The following is a 20,158-nucleotide window of genomic DNA, read 5'->3' as shown; positions in this document are numbered from 1 at the left end:
TGAGTAGTGTGCATGACTATGACCTTCATTGCAGTCCATGTCTGTCCGGACCACTCAAAATCTCTGGGCCCTGGCCTGCAATGGGTTGAACATAGCTGACAATGAAGCATAATGGATACTTCACTTTTCAGATGATAAGGGGCTGGGGTGGGCTGCGCCATTTCAGATGCGGTATGCGTGGGTTCACCAGTCATAATAAAATTATTTACAAAAAAGTTAACAAACAAGTACATGAAAAAATTTGGAATTTTCAACTAGAGTAGGGACCATAGCACATCGATAAAAAGTACTGAAACAAGTTGGAGTAGTCCATGATATTAAATCATAGTAAAACAATAAGGAGTGTTATATCCCTACTGTGCATTTCTGTTATGGTACGTATCTTGAGCACAGTAGGGATATAACACTTCTTATTGTTTTACTGTGATTTAATATCATGGACTATTTACTCCAACTTGTTTCAGTACTTTTTATCAATGTCCCTACTCTAGTTGAAAATTCCAAATTTTTTCATGTACTTGTATTTTTATAATGTATCTGGCCCCATACTTTCCTTTGATGCAGTATGTGCTGGTTTACTACCATTATCTAAACAATAAGTTTAACCTGAGTAGGGATCATAGAAATAAACATAAAGAAGCAAGGGATTTAATCTCTACTTCACACATGGCTATACTATTCACAAGTTGTATATGACTAAAGTAGGAATTAATGTGCACTAGTATAGCTGCGGGTGTAGATGGCTTCCTTTGCTGAATTGCTTTTATTTTTATGATCCCTGCTCAAATTAATATTTCTAAGTTTTGATCACATTTGTATCTAACAGTACGGTAGTACTGTTTAAGTAGGGATCCCCCCAAAAATGATGCGCGCTGCCTAAAATGCCTACTTCAAAAATCATCCTAGAGGCATCTTACGCCTTGAAAAATCTAACATGAAATACAGCATTAAAAACAAGAAAACACTTACTGATGACCTGATATAGAATTTATAGAAAATCTCCAAAGCTTGAAATTTGGTCTGCTTCACTCACTCACTCACTGACCACAGTCGCAAGCCTAGAGGCCAAACGAAGCAGTGCACGGTCACCTTTTTACGTCACAATTATTAACTCATAAGTGGGATGTGCCTTTTTGGGTTCTGACGAGTGTAGGTCCTCTGCGCCTTGTCATTCTTTTATCTTCAATCAGGCTGCTTGTCTTCTTCTTCATCCAACGAAACCATATCGAGGTGTTAATTTTCCATATCAATACTTTCTTTCATTCAGCAGCATATTTAGATGCCACAGAATTATTTCAGAGCTGGACTTCAGAAGCACTTTAGTCCCGGTGCTACTACAAGAGGTATACTCGCTAGATATCTGTAACTTCCCGATTGGGATCCTGTTCATGATAGGTTTGCGACCACACCCATCAAATAAAGATCTAGGTGGACTAATGGTGATAGAGTGCGGAGACCACACCTCTTAACAATCTAGCTATTTACTTAACAGTAAACAAGATGACCTCACCCCTTATTGGTCTAGCTAGCTAGCTGCATGCCCATTTGTTGGCTTGAGATACTCTAATAGAACAGTCACTCTAATACAACAGTCATGTATGATATTCTAATAGAACAGTCAGAAGTTATTACACTGTAACTAGCTCTGCTGCAACAAAAAGCTAAAGAAACTAGTATTTTAAAAATTGTTAATTTAAAAATGAACTTGGGATCTGTACAATAAAAAGTAGTGAAACAAGATATGAATGATGGTATTACAGCATAACTCGGTGGGAAAGTCCCTACTTTGGCACTGAACGTTAATGTGCCAAAGTAGGGACTTTCCCACCGAGCTATACTGTAATACCATCATTTATCTCTTGTTTCACTACTTTTTATTGTATAGATCCCTACTTCATTTTTAAATTACAATTTTTTAAATACTAGTTAACTGAGTATTACAATAGTGGTCAGCATTTGAAACTCTCCAAATATGTCATTGGCCTGTGTCAAACATTCCAGCATAATACAGAGCATAACAGGCTAGAGTACTATGCCAATAATGCTATGTAGCATGTATTAGGTGGATGTTTCAAACTATGGAGCTTAATTCCTTGAAATAGATCATACTTTACATTATAGTTACATGTTTCTGACTCCCTATATTCACAGGCTTTAAGCCTTCTCACAGGTCCCTTGTGGATAGAACAGAATACTCCCTAATAGAATAGTCAGTGGAAAATGCAAACTGCAATAGAGTACTTAAACGTATTATTCATAGCTCCTTAGATCAATACTCTCTAATAGAACAGTCACTTGTAGTGAAATACTCTAATAGAGCATTCACTGATTAAAATGTTCCAAGATTACTACTACCAAGAGTATTAACTCTTGCTACTACTGTAAGAAATAATGCTAGTTTAGGAATATAAATGGGAACACTGAAGAGCATAATAGGTGAAAATTTTGGGAATTCCTGGAAGCATTTTGGGCAAAATTTGACTCAGGCCTATAGTTTACAGTTGAGGTATGCCAATGAAAACATACTCCTTTGCACACAATCTTCTTTTAAGGCAATCTGTATCAAATCAACAAAGCGCATCTGTTTGTACTATGTACCTGTGGTGCTAATTTTCAGTTAACCCTATAGCTAAATCACATTATTTATAACCACAAAATTTTGATAAACTTTTGGTGCTGCAGTTAATCTAAATCCCCTTTTATCAGACTGTTAGACAGGTGGACTTTAAATGAAACCACAATGTGCCCATGCACATAAAAGTGGTAGTTATCTTTCAATAAAAGTGCCGGGTTGCACTGTACTTGGACACCATTGTGTCCAGTAGTTTACATTTCAGGGTGTCCATTTTTAGGAGTTACACTGTATTTACATATGAACCATATACCTGTATGTAACTTATTGGTATATAAAAACAGTCGCAAATGCATGTCCAATACATTTAGGTGGTTTTGGATTCATCCAGTTTGAAGGTTTTATTAAACCAAAAAGTGGTGAGACTCTTGCCTCACTAGTTTGTTTCTACTCTGACACCCTTGATAATGTCCAATTAAGGAAATGTAGATTAACTGCAGCACTATGGTGGTCTTTCTATATATAAAGACTAATATAGGTTGGACGTATTCATTGTGTAAGATGCATGCCCTTGTTAAGAGTGATTATTGGAGTTGTATACTTGTTTACAACAACAATAGGGAGGTTCTAGAAGATTTGCTTACTGGTTTCCATTTCCAAATCAGAAAAGCGGCCGTCTTACTTAGCTACTGGAAGTCAATAAATAGCTAACACAATAATTATTTTTTGAGGCGCCTACCTATAGAGGTCTACACTTGAAGGTGTGGGCATAGATTATATATACTACGTACCCGGGATTGGAAACGCTGGTTTTTATCCAAACTATCCACGTTGGAGCGCACCCTTATGACAGCGAAGCGCCTAGCCAGGTGAGTAGTTGATTCTTTTCATCTTCTTGTGAGTTCATAGCTAGCTAATAGAGATATAAAGGCTACTTAACTCAACATTTCGTATTTCGTAGGTTTACTAAATGAAGGCATTATTTGGAATTAGCTGACCAGGTGAGCTCGACAGGAATGGGCGGTCAGCGGCGAGGTCACCAGTTCTTTGAATTCTTACTCAGACCATGCTCAGACACAATGGTACGTACGTTATTGTTACAGAGCAGACAGTACACGTGATATGGCTAGGGAAATTACAAAACAAATTAAATTTTATGCAATTACAAAATTAGAGTGCATTTCTAGATGGAAAGTAGCCCTTAGAGTAGAAATTTTACTGGTGTGAATAGGTAGATGAGTTTGGGAGAATGAAACAATGACATTGATGGTATAGCCTGGTGGATCTTTCCATTGTAATGAAATAGTTGAACCATCCAGTTGGTGTCTAAAATTGTATCGGAATCTACCAATGATTGAAGTCTTCTGGTGATTGTTGTTTTATCATAATGTAAATTAAGCACACAGGGTCACTAATACTGCATGCTTGTGATGTAACCTCATGACATGTCAAGACAAATGGGCAGACCATTTCTCCCCTACCCAGTGACAAAGAAAAAAGTGGTCTGGCCTAACAGTATGGGTACCAGTCTTAAAACAACTGCAGCATGTTCCATTGACGAGGTAACAGTAACTGTAGCTATGGTTGCAAGTATGGTGCATTTCTTGTACAATATTACGTTGTAATACAATTAACCATTGTGGGATTCTTCCATTGCTGAGGACAAGCTAAGTGTCCAGAATTACCTGCCCTCACTTACCTTAAAGTGAATGTGCCATAGTAGTGACAAGAGTAGTGGTGATAAACGTACATGGCATATCTGCTTAGCACAGTGCAGTATATGATTACTGTGATTTCCCTCTCTTTTGACTGTTGCATTGTGAATGCATGACATCAATGTGTTTGATGTACAGTGGAATCTGTCCTAAGCCGGTCACCTTCAGGCCAACTTTTCTTGACGTTTGCTTTATACAATTGGATTAGTGTATAGCTGCCTCACTAAAGGAATTAAAGTTGGCCAATTTCAAGAGGTGACCTTTCTATACAGGACAGGTTCCACTATACATTGTACAATGTTAGTGTTGCATTTGCTAATGTAACTCAATCTTTATATGTAGACTGTTTTTGTAGGTCAACAAAACTCTTCCTGTGCTGTGTCTTTCTACCACTTGTCAAGGGATACAGTGATAGTGCTTGTTGCTGTGAAAGATTCATCTGACATTGAAACTGATAGGATTTTTGTAGTGAACAAATTGACTATAGAAAAATTATATAATTTCTATGCTGTACCAAGCTCAGGCTGTTCTTGGTAATAAAAGATGCGACAGAACAGCGAATTCGCTAGGTACAAATCTCTGGCCCCGGTAGGTGCCTAAGTAACTATTGACCTACCAGTATTAGTGGCTTTAGGCGTATCTCAACCTGGATATTAAGCCTTCTCCTTCGTCTTCTGCCATTCAAACACTTTGAAAATGGGCGGTCATTTGGGGGGTGCGCTCCAACGCGGATTGCTTTTAGCAAATGTACATGAGTAATTGGATCACGTGTCTCTGTTTCCAATCCCGGGTACGTAGTATATATCCACCCCAAAAACACCTTTGCTGTAAAAAAGGCGCGCCCAAGAAACTACAAGTATCTGGAACCCAATGTAAAAAAGAAAAAGAAAAATCAGCTTAGCTGAAGTGAAAAGTAACTGGTAACTTAAAGAGCTGATATCTGAAGCGGCCAAGAATACAATTACTAAAGTTTAATCCATGCAAGAACACCTTGGCTATAAAATAGGTGTATACATGAAAGTAACTGGCAACTGAAATGGCTGATATCTGAAGCGGCCAAGAATGAATGGTCATATACAACTAATTCAAAAATTTAACACTCAACCTTTATAATTCAGCTGTGTTCTATATTCACTCTTGCTGCATCGTAAAGTAATTTCTTTTAACTCTAATTGGCTGGTAATTTGGCCGCCTTTTTTTGCTCTATTATACTGACTATTAAAAAAGGCGGCCAAATTACCAGCCAATTAGAGTTAAAAGAAATTACTTTACGATGCAGCAAGAGTGAATATAGAACACAGCTGAATTATAAAGGTTGAGTGTTAAATTTTTGAATTAGTTGTATATGACCATTCATTCTTGGCCGCTTCAGATATCAGCCATTTCAGTTGCCAGTTACTTTCATGTATACACCTGTTTTATAGCCAAGGTGTTCTTGCATGGATTAAACTTTAGTAATTGTATTCTTGGCCGCTTCAGATATCAGCTCTTTAAGTTACCAGTTACTTTTCACTTCAGCTAAGCTGATTTTTCTTTTTCTTTTTTACATTGGGTTCCAGATACTTGTAGTTTCTTGGGCGCGCCTTTTTTACAGCGAAGGTGTTTTTGGGGTGGATATCACTCATTTTTGTCAGTGATAGACTCTACATTTGGTTTAAAAGGTAATTTTTTTGGAAATGAGCAATTAACATTAATGCAGAATATTATCTTGGAGAGTCAGTAAAATCCATACATAATAATGATTGTTTCATAACACCGTAAATTCGGAAATATGAATTTACGGTGTAGTATGACTGTTCTATTAGAGTAAATTTATCTTTACTGCCTGTACGTGATGAATATATCTCATATCTGTGGATGTTAAATGCTTCAGACACCTAATTAAACTTGCAAGTGCCTAATTAGTTCACAGTTGCTACACAGCTATAAATACATTTGTAATTGTTATCATCATAATCATTTATCATGTTATAACCATTTTTTAATATTTTGGTCACAACTTCAGGATTAGAGCAGCAGAGAAAGGAATAGAGGACTCAACCATCAAGACTTGTATATGGGAGATGGAACAGTATTGCGATGGACAATGCCGGTACTAACCCCTCAAGGGTGTTGCAGTACAGTATAGATGCAAGACCAGAGCCTTGATTGTCGCCTTTTGACTGTGGTCACAACTTCAGGATTGGAGCAGCAGAGAAAGGAATGGAGGACTCAATCATCAAGACTCGGGGAGATGGAATAGTATTGCCATGGACAATGCCAGCACTAACCCCTCAAGGATGTCACAGTGCAGTATCGATACAACCACTCCAACCAGTGCATAAGACCAGAGCTCGATCATCACCTTTTGGCTGAAATTTTTATACTTGATGAAGCAATTAAAACAAAAAAGTTGTAGTACTTGTACTTTCCTGAGGGAACATGTCCCCAGAGTCCCAGACTCCCTTGCCTGTTCAGCAGAATAATAGGATTGAGCCTTACTACCAGTTTCACCTTTATCCTTGGCCTGAATGTACATATCAGCAACATAATACAGTAGCTGTAGATAATGCTAGTTAATGCCCCTAGGCAGAGCTATAGGGGTGGGAATTTTTCCCTACTATCATACTATCATAGTAGTTCTTCTCGCAGTTCTTTGCCTGGCCATCATCAACTGCTGTCTATCAACTGCTGTCAAAACATTAGTCTCATCCCCCAGACCCTTCCTCAAGCATGCTTATCACACAAAAATAACTTAGTTTAGCAGTGCACAAACAATTATTCATTGACAGCTTATACTACACTTACCGCATTTTTGAACCATGTATACCACCAGAATCCACCAGATTGACAACTAACACATGATCTATTTAGGGGAAATCCCGTGGAAAGTCCCTAAGTACCTTAAGAGGACACTCATGATACGTGGTTTTAAATTGAATGGTTTAAGAATGTAACTGGATGGTGAAGCGTACTTTAATCGGCTCGACTTCACTGAGAAACTCGAGCCCCTCGTGAGAAACTACATCGCTTGAGCAACGCTTGAAAAAGTAAGAGTCAAGAATACTGAGGGACTCTATGATATATGCCGGTCTTGAATGCTAATGAAACGAGGAGTGAAGTTTGTGCAACGTGTCACATCGCCACACACTGATTCACCGTGTTTGTGCGATAGGGTTTTTGGACCTGTCCACCAGATGTTGAAAGGAAATTCATTCCACCACATGTTGAAAGGAAATTCATTCCAACTTGTCAGAAGTTACTGGTATACTCATTGTTGGGGTCCATGGGGACATCGATGATCATTTACCAGTCAGCTGTAAGTAATGTCACAACAGAAGGAAAGGAACCATTTCCATACCCCTATGGCATACTGATTTTCCAGGTCAGTTTATGTACACCCAACCACAGAAATGTAGAACTTTGGTTGCAGGTGGAAAATAAACACCTTTTTACTCAGTTACAAGAGATTCACCCAGCTGGGATAAAATGTTGAAGTGAATGTCATTAGTACCTACTTGCGGTTCATCAGGTATTGGACAATTCCAAGTGTCCAGATTATGCAGTTGTCCAGTTTACACGTTTAGGCAAGTTCCACAACATCCTATAATGTATTACTATATCAGTGTGGAATAATGCTTATATAATATTTTTCATATTCCAGGCTTTAGGTATGTGTTAGTGTATTGTATTTAACACCTGCATGTTGGTTTTTGCAGGCCATCTGGTCATACTGGTTTATCCACTAGCAGTTGAATGTGATCATGGTACATATGTAAGTTGAGACCATGCAGGAACAAAGATAGAGGTGTCATGAATTTCAGGTCAGTTGACATTCAGAGGAATTGTATTATTGCAATTGTTCTTTTTGTAGTTATCAATTATCAGTGACCAGTTTGTGATAGCGTACTTTTGTTTGACTAATGGCCAAATGTTCTGGTTTACATGCTTACCCAACAGTTATGTTACTCACTTAACCTGCATATGGGATATATATTTTTAGTTCATTTTGATTATTCATCCTTTATTGGTACAGCCTGGCATATTGATTTTTTGCACATTCTCTTTTTAATTCAGTTCCTGCTGGATTGTTTCGTCAGATATCGAAACAGATGTCTTTGGTGTTGCGACCGATGTTCCAGGTCAGTTTGCGTGTGTGTTTAATTTAAGGTTGACTTCAGTGCCTGCTTATTCTTTTACAGGTCTCGGTATTGAGTGTCATGAATTTCAGGTCAGTTGACGTACAGAAGAATTGTATTATTGCAATTGTTGTTTTTGCAGTTATCAATTATCACTGTATACTAGTGATGTGAATTTGCAGGTCAGTCTACTCAGATGTATCAGGCATAGTGTTGATGGGTTCGAACAAGTATCCAGTGTAGACTGTAGTGGCATCAAGGGTGTTAATTTCCAGGTCAGTTTACATGTTGTGATGTTAGTGATTTTTTCCTAGTACCCAGATATTAAGTGTATTGTATTTAATGCCCACCTGTTATGTTTTTAAATTATGGTATATCAGTGTAGATAGTGCAACAGTAAGCCTTCTGTGTTGTAGTAACTATTTGTTTCATAATATTATGCTGTTGTCCCGGAATGGCACAATTTTTGGGCAACCAGTGTGAAGTCCGGTGGTACAAACATTGTATTATGACCAAGTTGTGATAGCGTACTTTTGTTTGACTAATGTCCTAATGTTCTGGTTTAACATGCTTACCCAACAGTTATGTTATTCATTCACTTAGCCTGGGATATAATTTTTGTTCATTTCGATTATCCATGCTATTATTGACACAGCCCGGCATATTGATTTTTTGTACATTCTCTTTTAATTCAGTGCCTGCTGGATTGTGTCATCAGATATCGAAACAAGTGTTTTTGGTGTTGCGACCGATGTTCCAGGTCAGTTGCATGAGTGTTTAATTTAAGGTTAACTTCAGTGCCTGCTTATTCTTTTACAGGTCTCAGTATCGTCATGCTGACATACAAGAAATCATCACTATTGTTGGAACTATTTTTAGTCAAGTCTTGATGTGATGTTAATTAACGTTGTTACACATTGTTGTATGTTTACCATATGGCAAGAAATTATCATGGCCATCATGAAATTTGAATATTGTGTAAGTTGTGTGGACCAACCCCAACTCATACATGGTCACTGGCAAACCTCGAGCCACAAAACCACCAACCACATTCGAGCAATCCATTACAAAATTTTGTTGCACCATTTGTGAGTGCATAATACTTAATGAAAGCCACAACACAAGCTACATGGTACACACTACATAGAGGTGGTAACCCCTAAAGGCTTGTTACCTTTTGTATTCACCTTATCGGCCTTTGTGGTTAATCTATAAAAATTACATGTAAATAGAGAATTGAAGAGTATGCTTAAAGCACCTTCGCTAGTGATTTTGTTCTTCAAACCATATAAGACAACTGGCGATTTATAAACGCTCGCATGGGGTGTGGTACTAAATGGAATTTAAAAGATTTCTGCTTAAAACGCCATCCCTAGGGAACTTACGGTTCAGCACGCTGTCACAACTTGTTTATCAGGCATTAGAGTTTGTGTCCACGTCGTGTCTTTAAAAGTTATTGTAGGGATTAGAGGTTGATTGAAGAAAATACGCGTATAGGCAAACCAGGATTGGATAATGTCAGTGCTAGATGGACTATACAAACACAGCTATATTGACTGGTTGACTGGTATAACGTGACAGTAGTTGTAACATAAGGTAGAGAAATAAAGTGAAATACGCCTATTTTTTATTTTGCGATGGTTACTTTTTTTATTTTAGCGAGGTCGCAAGAAAACTATAACGACTCCTAAAGATTTTTTATCACGTAACGCAATACAAATCTATTGAGAGATGTTACGTAATTTAGGACTAATATTGCGAAACCGGCCCTACACGTAAATAACTCACAGTAGTGGCCGCGCGTCTTTTAATTGGGCGTGCGCTTTGTAGTTTCTTGGCCGCGCGACTCACTACCGTGAGTCTTGATAATCTATGGTGTGGGGAAGCAATTTTGGGCGATTTCGTGATAAATCAAAGCTATTCATAAGATGTAATGGTTGTAAATTGTGACTGAATTTGACAAAACCCGGCTTCGACGCACAAAGCTTCGTTAGGAGATATGGTGATTTTAGAAGTAACTTCCCAGTATCTACAGCTGTGCAAACAAAATTTGCACCAACTATTCATCTATTTACTAGCTATCACTGTGTGGGTGTATAAGTTTCTGATACCTAAAATATGCTCTGTTTTGGAAGCTTTTTTCGAGCAGGTAATACCACAGCCGGTGGTAGTAACATAAAATGGAGCAAGAAGACGAATGGAATCCAGAGGCCAAGTTTTGGCCCTCCATGGCCCTCAAATCACTCCAAATTAATTGAGAACATTATTGGCGAGTTCTCTGTGAAGTCCCAGCTCACTACACACCATTACAACAAAGCCATGGCCATTTAATGGCGCCAATCTTCCACTAGTGGCTTTGACAGGGTCGGAAGAAAGCTGCTGCAGAAACCAGACTTGCCAGTCCTGAGGAAATACTGAGTGGAATATGATAGTGTATTAGACCAGCAATCCATATCTGGTAAAAACGTACAGTAAGTTTGATTTTGTGTGTGTGGAAGCTGGGCTTGTACAATAAGTGATTGATTTAGTTGCTAACTTAGCCCTAGATTAAGAATTTTGGCTTCAGATTTCATCAACTGTTCTACTTGAGTATATCGATCTTTTTGTTTATAATAAGCTGACTTGTTTCCAGAAACCGGTGAAACCCCATAGAACCGCACCTGAATAGACTACAAAATTCCACTGCATACCTGCATACTTTTGAACTTTAATTTAGCAGATATTCCATAATTATGAATCGCTTGAAAGGCCAATTAACTGGTGAATTTTTGTTTTAAGAAATTAACACAGTAAATATTTGATTTTTTAATTAGAGATGGACCAGTTTTCAAGTATTCAAAGTATTTGTGGTCATATAATCACAAACAATGTAGTGTATATATATTTTTAAAATTGTTAATTTAAAAATGAAGTAGGGATCTATGCAATAAAAAATAGTGAAACAAGAGATGAATGATGGTGTTACAGCATAGCTCAGTGGGAAGTCCATACTTTGGCATTGAACAAAATAATAATAGCTAATATGCCAAAGTAGGGACTTTTCCACTGAGCTATACTGTGACACCATCATTCATCTATTGTTTCACTACTTTTTGTTGCATAGATCCCTATTTCATTTTTAAATTAACAATTTTTTAAAAAAATACTAGTTTGTTTAGCTTTTTTGTTGTGGCACAGTTAGTTACAGTGTAACTTGTATTAGTCCATTTGTATTTTCCACATCTGTACTAGCATCTTGCCCATTTGCTCAGTGAGAAGTGGAGTTCCCCATATTCTATGGTTATTGGCAGTCTTCGCTGTAGTTTAGGGTTCTCCTTGCTGCATTCTTCAGTGACGCGTATCAGGGGATCGTGTTCTTTTCCTGTGTGCCTTCAGCTGTCGACCTTGCTGTTGCTGAGGGGCATGCACCTGTCTCTTTTAGAACAATAATGTAGCTAATTGTGCTTGTTTCTTTTTCTTATAAAATAGCTATGTCTACCAGAACAATGTAACTTGTAACTGTTCTATCAACATGACTGTTGTATTAGAGAGCTTAGAGTACATACACACATACATACATGACAACAAGTTTACAATACAGCATTTCAATAAATAAAAGAAAAAGAAAGTCTTCATGCTCAAACTGTGGGCAGAAGGGCGAACCCTACCCAATCCTGTGTCGATAGAATCGTATGCAGCATTGCCACATTGAACATCGATAGCAACAGGTGTATTAGAGTGACTGTTGTATTAGAGTCAGCCAAGGGTGTGCAGCTAGCTAGACAAATAAGGAGTGAGGTGATCTTGATTATTGTTAAGTAAATAGCTAGATTGTTAAGAGGTCGGGTCTCCATACTCTTTTGCTATTAGTCCACCTAGATCTTTATTTGGTGGGCGTGGTCACAAACTTATCGCGAACCAGATCCCAATCATGAAAGTGCAAATATCTAGCAATTGTACCTCTTATAGTAGTAGCACCGGGACTGAAGCACTTTTGAAATCCAGCTCTGGAATAATTCTGTAGTGTCTAAATATGCTGCTGAAAGAAAGCGTTGATATGGAAAATTAATGCCTCGAGATGGTTTTGTTGGATGAAGAAGAAGACAAGCAGCCTGATTGAAGATAAAAGAAAAGACAAGGCACAGAGGGCCTACCTACACTCATCGGAACCCCAAAAGGCACACCAATGGGTAAGTGTGTTATTGTGGCATAATGACCGTGCACTGCTTCATTTGGCCTCTAGCCTTGTGACTGTGCGTGGTCAGTGAGTGAGGCAGTGAGTCTAAAATTCGAGTTTTGGCGATTTTTAAAAATTCTATATCCGGCCACCTGTAAGTGTTTTGTTATATTTAATGCTGTTTTATGTATTATATGGACTAGTACTATTCCATAAAGGTGATTTTTGTCACATAAAATGTCTTTAGAATGATTTTTGAAAGCAGTAGTTTGGGTGGTGAGCGAAATTTTGGAAAGAATCTCTACTTAAACGGTACTGCTGTACCATTTGATATGGGTGATTAGTCCACGAAAAGTTAATTATTATAATGTTTCTGATCATTTTTTGCTGAATGAATTGTACAGTGTTATATCTGTCAAAAGGTTCCATGCCTTGTAAACATTCTTATATAAAGGTGCACTAACTTTATTCCTTAACTTTATTTTTCCCTATACTGCTATGCCAAAAGTTGCAACAAAGAAAACAAACCTGGTCACCTGGTAAATTTTTGGGGAATTGGTAGGACCAGTAACTATTATAATTAGCTTAATTTGCATGGCCTTAGCACCACATGTAGAAACACACCAAAATATTAAAATTCAAGAGATGACAGAATAATCTACACATATACAGTATCTTACTCACTTGAATTCACAGTCCTGTAGTAACTTGGATATTCAGCTACTCTAGTGTCATTATCTGCAGTAGTGAAAAAGCTGTATACAGCTATAAATTTGAGTTTAATGTTAACTTTATATAATATACAGATACTTAAAACTATACTAATGTGATAGCATAATATGTGACTACTTGTGTGCTGTTAACAAAGGGGCATTACTCAATAGCAGGATTTGCTCTTGAGAATCAAGAACGTATATACTGTAGCTTTCTTGAAACTGTTTTTATAAAATCATGTGCTAGCGTCAATATGCATAATAAATTTACAGGTACAAGGAAATATTAGTAAAACATTAGGAAAACTAAATTAAGGATTAAATGCTACTAGTATACTTCAGGTGTAGGTGACCTCCTTTTACTTTTTATTTCTATGATTCTTTAAAATTGCTTTTATGACTGGACATAATGTTCATTTCAGTAAATGATAGTTTGAGCATTCAGATGGAAATAATAAGTCTGGAGCCATTCTTTCCTTTGATGCGATATATTCACCATTCACTATCAGTCCAATTACACAGCATTACAAATGAAAAAACAGTACAAGAAGCTCCTCTGCAATCACTCCAGTCACTATGGAAAATACAGACGATTTCCATCACAAACGTAAAGGGAAACCATCACATGCTACCACAAATTGACACTTTTGTGCTGTCAGCAAAGAGAAATGGGACACACTGCGATGTGTCAAAGGTATACCTGTCAGGCTAAAGCAATGTACTGTATACTCAAGTCCGTAGCCTTAGTATTATTTATCTGAAGGCATCTAGCAGTTAGTGAGTTAATTAGTCAGACAGCAGAAAATTCCACAAAACTTAAAATTTATAACAACCTATTGAAAGCGACTAGGTCATACTGAAGGCACCTTTGGACTTGGTTATACATAACCAATACTGACAAGGCACCGTGAAAGTATATTGTGCATGAGGCTGACTTCTGATCAATATCTTTTATGGGACGGTGCAGGATCCCAGTACTACTTTGCTGTGTGATATATAAGCCAACCACAGCAACTACAGTACTATGAATGCATCTTGTACTTATGAACATATCTTTGTCCTACTTTGTACATATCTCATTCCCTTCTCAACCACAACATACACAGGTGTTGATTAGTGGGTAACATGTTATAACGTTATCATGAGAAACTAGTGAGTGGACTTTTTGCAGAGGTGCTTCTTGTATTTGGTCTTCATTTGTGATGCTAGATAACGGCAGAACATGAAGCAGAATGGCCTTTTTTGTTTTTCAGTAATAGATAGCTGGGGTACTTGTTTGGTCACACAATTAATTTATAATATGTCTGGTGCTATTCTTCCATCGCAGTGGATACCGCTGGTTAACCAGTAATGAATGATGATATTGCAAAACAAACAAGTAGCCACAGTACAAAAAACGTTTGGAATTTTTACATTATTTTGTGTAAGGCTCATAGAAATAAAAGACAAGGTTGTTCACACGGGCAGCTATACTTACATTTGATCCCTACTTCAGTCATGGCTATACTTACATTCAGTGTCAGGTTGCCTCATAGGAGGTTGGACAAAAGGCAAATTCGGATATGGTATAGTTGTTGGATCAGATGGACCAAAACAATTCTTTTCTTCACTGTGATATTCAGGAAACGCTGAACATCTTAGATGAGTAGGCCAAGGATATTGGAACTCATGAAAAACAGTAATGCAGTCCATATATACGTGTTCACATAGATTTCTGCATGGTAAATAGATAACGGTTTCATTACCACTGCCTTCATCACACAAAGGCGCATAAACGGAACACAGAAAGAGCAATAAAGCATTTGAACAGTTGAATAGGAAGCTAAATCTTAAAAATTCATTTTCAATGTCAGTTGGATTACTCTGTCCTATCAGATTAGGTAATGCTGTGCTGTAGTTAAGGTCTCCACAAAGGCTGATCAAATGCATACGCTGCTGACACTTTAACTGTTCTGTGGTTGAATTAGATGCCTGACAACTTGTCTCCTTCCACCCAATACACATCAAAAGCAGAAACATTACAGTGCCACCCGTGATATTCATTGTTAAGTTTTAGTACCTATAATAATAAGAAAACACATTATAATAAGGTGGTTAAAATGTTTAAGTAGCATAGTCATAAAATGAAATAATTTATGTGGTTTTGTATTGTCATAACAGATGATGCAAACAGTATTCTCAAGGGTTGGTATTGTTAACCAAGGGTATAACCAGCTGGGTCACCTAGGCCCAGGCACAGTCATCAATTATTATACACTACAGTATACAAACATTAGGATTGAGATACTCTAATAGAAAAGCCACCCTAATACAGCAGTCAGAAAAATATTTAGTAATAGTAGCTATCCTAATAAATTGCTGAAATTAGTCTCACATTCAATTTCAGATGGTAAAATTTCCTGGGTGACATGCATTTAGTAGAAAGCTTACTATAAAATTTAATATCAAGGTTGAGATATGCTAATACAACAATTAAAATTAATTATATTGTGATAAGCTGTTGAAATCACTCTCAGATTCAGTCTCAGAGGGTCTAATTTCCAAGACAATTCTGGGGGGGAGATGCTCCCAGACCCCCTTGGGTGGTATATTTTACATGCTTTATATGCTTTCTCTATATTATAGTACCTATAGCAGTGTTGTATAACTAGGCCCTGGCATCACCAAAATACTGGCTATGCTCTACCACTCATAGATATAATAAAGGGAATGGAGATAGAAACCACAGATTTATGACAGTAAGGACTGTACATCGTATTATTTAAGAATCCACCATATTGAGAGTTATGTGCCATGTGTGGTACATACATAATTGTAATGTAGCAGATACAAATTTCTATTCATTCTGCTTCTCATAACCGCATTGTTGCCAAGCTTCTATGCATTGTCCGTTCTATCATGGGAAGTGGGAATGTGTGCTTAAATATCAGGCAAATTGCAAGTGGTCATGTTGCAACTAATATGTTCACCACTTGGGTGCACATGACTCATCTGCAAGTGTGGCAAACTGCAGGCAAGCATTGCAAGTGTATGTATGAACATTAATTCTAATTGTAGACAATGACTTAAGAAAAATTACTTACAAGACATCACTGAGGATTCAAACGTACAAATGTAACAATACAAATTTACAGAATTGTCGATAACATAGACAATTGTGCAGATAAACACAGAACATTGAAAGACAAGTTAGTAACAATAACACTGAAGTACTTACTATAATAGCCATGAATGAAGTCATGAATACACTTACAACACTAGTTGTTATTAAATCGATTAAGCACCAAGCTATGAGTTCATGTATGATAGATGTACGTGACAATGCACAAGGTATAAATCAAAACAGTATTACTAACTTTTATCTTCTTCATTCAATAGAACATGAACTACACCTTCATTTCCAAATTCACAGGTTAGTTTAACATTATTCACAAGACTAAATCCACAATCCATCTCAAAAAGTGTTATTATAATATATCAGAAGATAGCAAACAAAAATTTGATTATTTCTAGGAATTCCTGGAATACACTAACAAGTAATTCTTTACAATTTTTTACAAGGTTAATCAGTACCCCTTGCCACTCCTAACTAAAATGCTAGCCAAAAGGAGGACTGAAATTCCTCCTTTTGGCTAGCATTTTAGTTAGGAGTGGCAAGGGGTACTGATTAACCTATTACAATTAAGGGGACTGCACCTGACCTTCAAGGTCAAGTGCCCTATGGCAGCCACTATCCTTCCTAAGACAAGCAACTGCTAAATGCAGCAATGAGAAACTTAGGTAACAATGTAACAGCCATAACTGTATGAAACAGCCCTTGTCAACAGCAAATAGGTCAGATGCTTGTAAACAACACTAGTACATCCACTCATCCCATCAAATGTGGAAAACACTACTGGACCCATTTCAATCTTCTGTGTTGATTTTTAGTACTCAAGTTTCTTATGTTGTATAGGAATTGACCTGTTTTTGTCACTATAAGTGTAAACTTAGGGTAGTGCAGCAGGTACCAGTGCTGCCCTAGGTACAAATTCATTGCTTTTGTATCACGCAGTAAGTTAAATGTCATGTAAAGAAGTTTAAATGGTGTTATACGTACCTGCAAGATAGGACAGGTACTTCTAACACCACATACCTGTAATTATATTGTACGTGAACATAGTGTATAATTTTCTTAACTTATATTCTGCTATAAGTTATCTGCATGCTCATAGTATTCTTCAGGGAAGCATTGTAGAAGTAGCACAACATCACATGTGTGATAATAGTTTCTTGTTGTAGTCAAGAGATTGATAGTAATGACGTGTTTGCTAGGGAATTATCCTATCAGCTTCTTTGATAGCCAACTACCAAATAACAATTTGTGACAGAAATTTGATTATTTATTTATTTATTTATTTATTAAGGCTTTACAGCACAAGTACTGAAGGTCTGTAGGACACCGGGTCCTACAGCCTGTTGAAAGATATAAGTGTGTTTGAATAGGTGAAGAAAGGAGGAAAAATTCATGACTGGACCTGGGCAGCCTTGGACCTGCAGCCATCTGATTAATGCTCAAACACTTACAGGAGTCTGCCAGGTGGTCAGGATGTTTTCTCCTTGTCAATTTCATGTATAAGTATCCATAGAAACTCTAGAGAGTGACTTATTATCTCTAAGTACCCCATGTGGAACCAAATGGACATTAGTTTATTTATTAAGGCTTTACAGCACAAGTGCTGAAGGTCTGTAGGACACAGTATGTTACATGAAGCCAAGAGTAAGTCTCAGACTGTGAGATGCAGTGGAACTACAGGAGAGAAGGCTACTGAAGACAAGAGTGAGTACTAGACTGATAAGTTGCTCCAAAGACCCTTCTGTATCCACCAGTTTACTCTTCAATTCTGGTCACAGGCCTGAGACAAACTGATTAGTTAAGACCATTTGTCCCATATTATAATACAAGTTACAGAATATTTGGGACATGTGGTATCAGTGCCCAAGAGGGAAAAAAGATGGTTTTATTGAAGGACCAGAAGTACGTGCATTGTTGTGGCAAGGAGTATAAAAGTGTTTATTGATTATGTTCAATTTGTGCTATCGCATATCCACTAGAACCTCTGGAGCACTTTATCAATAAACTGCTGATTTGGAAAGAAACTAGTATAGCAATTCATTAAGTCATCATAGTTAGCCTTTTACATGTGTATAATAACAACAGGCAACTTATGTTACATATTTGCACTGACGTTGGTAGACACTTAACTTTGTTAGAATAGATGAGATTGGGTATGCCATGAAAATACAAAGGTAGTTGCATTTCAGTGTAGAATGCCAATAGTATCAAGTAAGAATGCAGCTGCACAGTATGTGAATCATGGTTTCATAGTGACATCTGCCTTACAGCCGATGTACCAAAGAGTGCTACCTTGAGTTACCACTTTGGTCATGTCCTAATTCTACAAATGATTAGTTGTTCGATTAATTTGCTGACACACACACACATGTAACTATTTAAGCTGATTGGTACAAGCATGTGTGCAAGCTTCATTAAGACAGGCCATAACCAGCTAAGAACAATATCATTGTTGCACAGGATTTATACATAGTTATGAATGCATTGATTACAAGAGAAAAAGGGAAGAATGAGGGAAGTATAAGGGAAGGGAATTAGTTTTTATTGTATTAATACATAGTGTTTTACTGACAGGCTTTAAGCTGCATCTTCTAGCTACATTGTGCTATTGTAAGTACAATCCATATAGCCAAGTTTTGTTCTGAAGGACAAATATCATGGAATATACCATTCTATTCTGTGCTATTCTGTTACAATATAATAATCACACAACTAAGAACTGACAAATACAAATGAAAGCTAAATATATATAGGACTAACAGGTTGGTTTTAGTTGAAGTATGTAGCTACACTACATCAATGAACAAACACACACACACAATGAAAGATGCAATTGTGAATTGTAAATATAGTTCATTGTTGGCATACAGGTATATACTGTAGTGCAAAGTAAAAACTATTCATGGTTAGGGTTAACACTTGGGTGGCTTGTATAGGACTTATATTGGTCAACATTTTACCAGACAATGACTTTATAAGGAGATGTTTGCATCTTTTATAGAAGCCAGCAAAGATTCATTTTATAAGCAATTAATATTGAAGTTCCAAATACAAGCTTGCCCTAAATATAAAATTAAATGATAACAGGACATACAATTTGGAAAAATGAGTGAGGGTTTAGCTACATTAGGGCTACTGCAAACAGTCACACTTGTTAAGGATTTGCCCAGTTAGTAAATCAATCAGACTTAAAAGCTTTTGGGATCACACAATTGAAACAGGATGATAATAATATTATATACGCACCAAACAGACTATGGAATTATATACTGTAGGTATTAGAGCTAATAGGTGCGTAGCTTGCATTCATTACTTTAATTATAGATACTAACACGGGACTCAAGTTAAAGTTTACATGCCTGGTACACATTCTCATAGTTTCATGGATTGCCTTTTTTTGGTTGGTGAAGAGCTACAAAAGTCTGGTTATTTAAACACCTACTTTGCTAAGGGTTGTGTAAAACTATAGTATACTAATCAACCCCAGTTGTCTTGCACTCGCAGTACAACATTACTTAAGGAAACCATATGCACATGATAGTGTACAACTTGGTATCTTTGAGGCCATAACTAACAGTGAAACTAGTGGATTTGAGACAATACTAATTTCAAATGATTTGTGCTATGTGTTGGTACATTTCAAGATCCTCTCCAGAGCTTTTCCAGTGAAAACCAGGTGCATAGTCAATTATTTTGTGTCGTACCCTTTTCTAGTATTTATAAGCGTCCTCCTGAAAACTGCTGTAATTATATTGAAGCTAAGTGATTG

At 37.1% G+C, this 20,158-nt stretch overlaps 2 protein-coding genes and 1 long non-coding RNA gene across 10 annotated transcripts in view; 2 read left to right on the top strand and 1 right to left on the bottom strand.

The window, feature by feature from the left end:
* Positions 1–20,158, bottom strand: part of LOC136254265 (tyrosine-protein kinase Mer-like) — a 60,544-nt gene that overhangs the window by 39,905 nt on the left and 481 nt on the right. For all 4 annotated transcript variants that reach the window (XR_010700404.1, XM_066046929.1, XM_066046931.1 and 1 more), the window contains exons 2-3: positions 14,786–15,333; positions 13,246–13,299 (exon numbers count right to left, since the gene is read on the bottom strand). Coding sequence is in view for 3 of the 4 variants with exons in the window: in XM_066046929.1 (XP_065903001.1) it covers positions 13,246–13,299; positions 14,786–15,317 (586 nt within the window). In the remaining variant the exon portion in view is untranslated. The remainder of the gene's footprint in view (positions 1–13,245; positions 13,300–14,785; positions 15,334–20,158) is intronic.
* LOC136254066 (uncharacterized) lies at positions 3,356–4,793 on the top strand. Its single transcript, XR_010700275.1, has 3 exons — positions 3,356–3,469; positions 3,534–3,654; positions 4,643–4,793. It is a non-coding gene; the product is annotated as an uncharacterized lncRNA (long non-coding RNA).
* The window catches only part of LOC136254268 (uncharacterized), a 60,619-nt gene continuing 47,592 nt past the window's right edge, over positions 7,132–20,158 (top strand). The window contains exons 1-8 of one of the 5 annotated variants that reach the window (XM_066046936.1): positions 7,149–7,651; positions 7,700–7,853; positions 7,986–8,090; positions 8,344–8,408; positions 8,469–8,497; positions 8,588–8,680; positions 9,101–9,165; positions 9,225–9,377. In XM_066046936.1, the coding sequence (XP_065903008.1) occupies positions 8,080–8,090; positions 8,344–8,408; positions 8,469–8,497; positions 8,588–8,680; positions 9,101–9,165; positions 9,225–9,300 (339 nt within the window). In that variant the 5' untranslated portion in view covers positions 7,149–7,651; positions 7,700–7,853; positions 7,986–8,079 and the 3' untranslated portion in view covers positions 9,301–9,377. The other 4 variants (XM_066046937.1, XM_066046933.1, XM_066046935.1 and 1 more) reach the window with 4 other exon arrangements.

This window comes from Dysidea avara, chromosome 4 (assembly GCF_963678975.1).
Source record: "Dysidea avara chromosome 4, odDysAvar1.4, whole genome shotgun sequence".
Taxonomy (NCBI): Eukaryota; Metazoa; Porifera; class Demospongiae; order Dictyoceratida; family Dysideidae; genus Dysidea; species Dysidea avara.
Note: the sequence above shows the minus strand (reverse complement) of the source record. Positions and strands in the feature narration are given on the sequence as shown.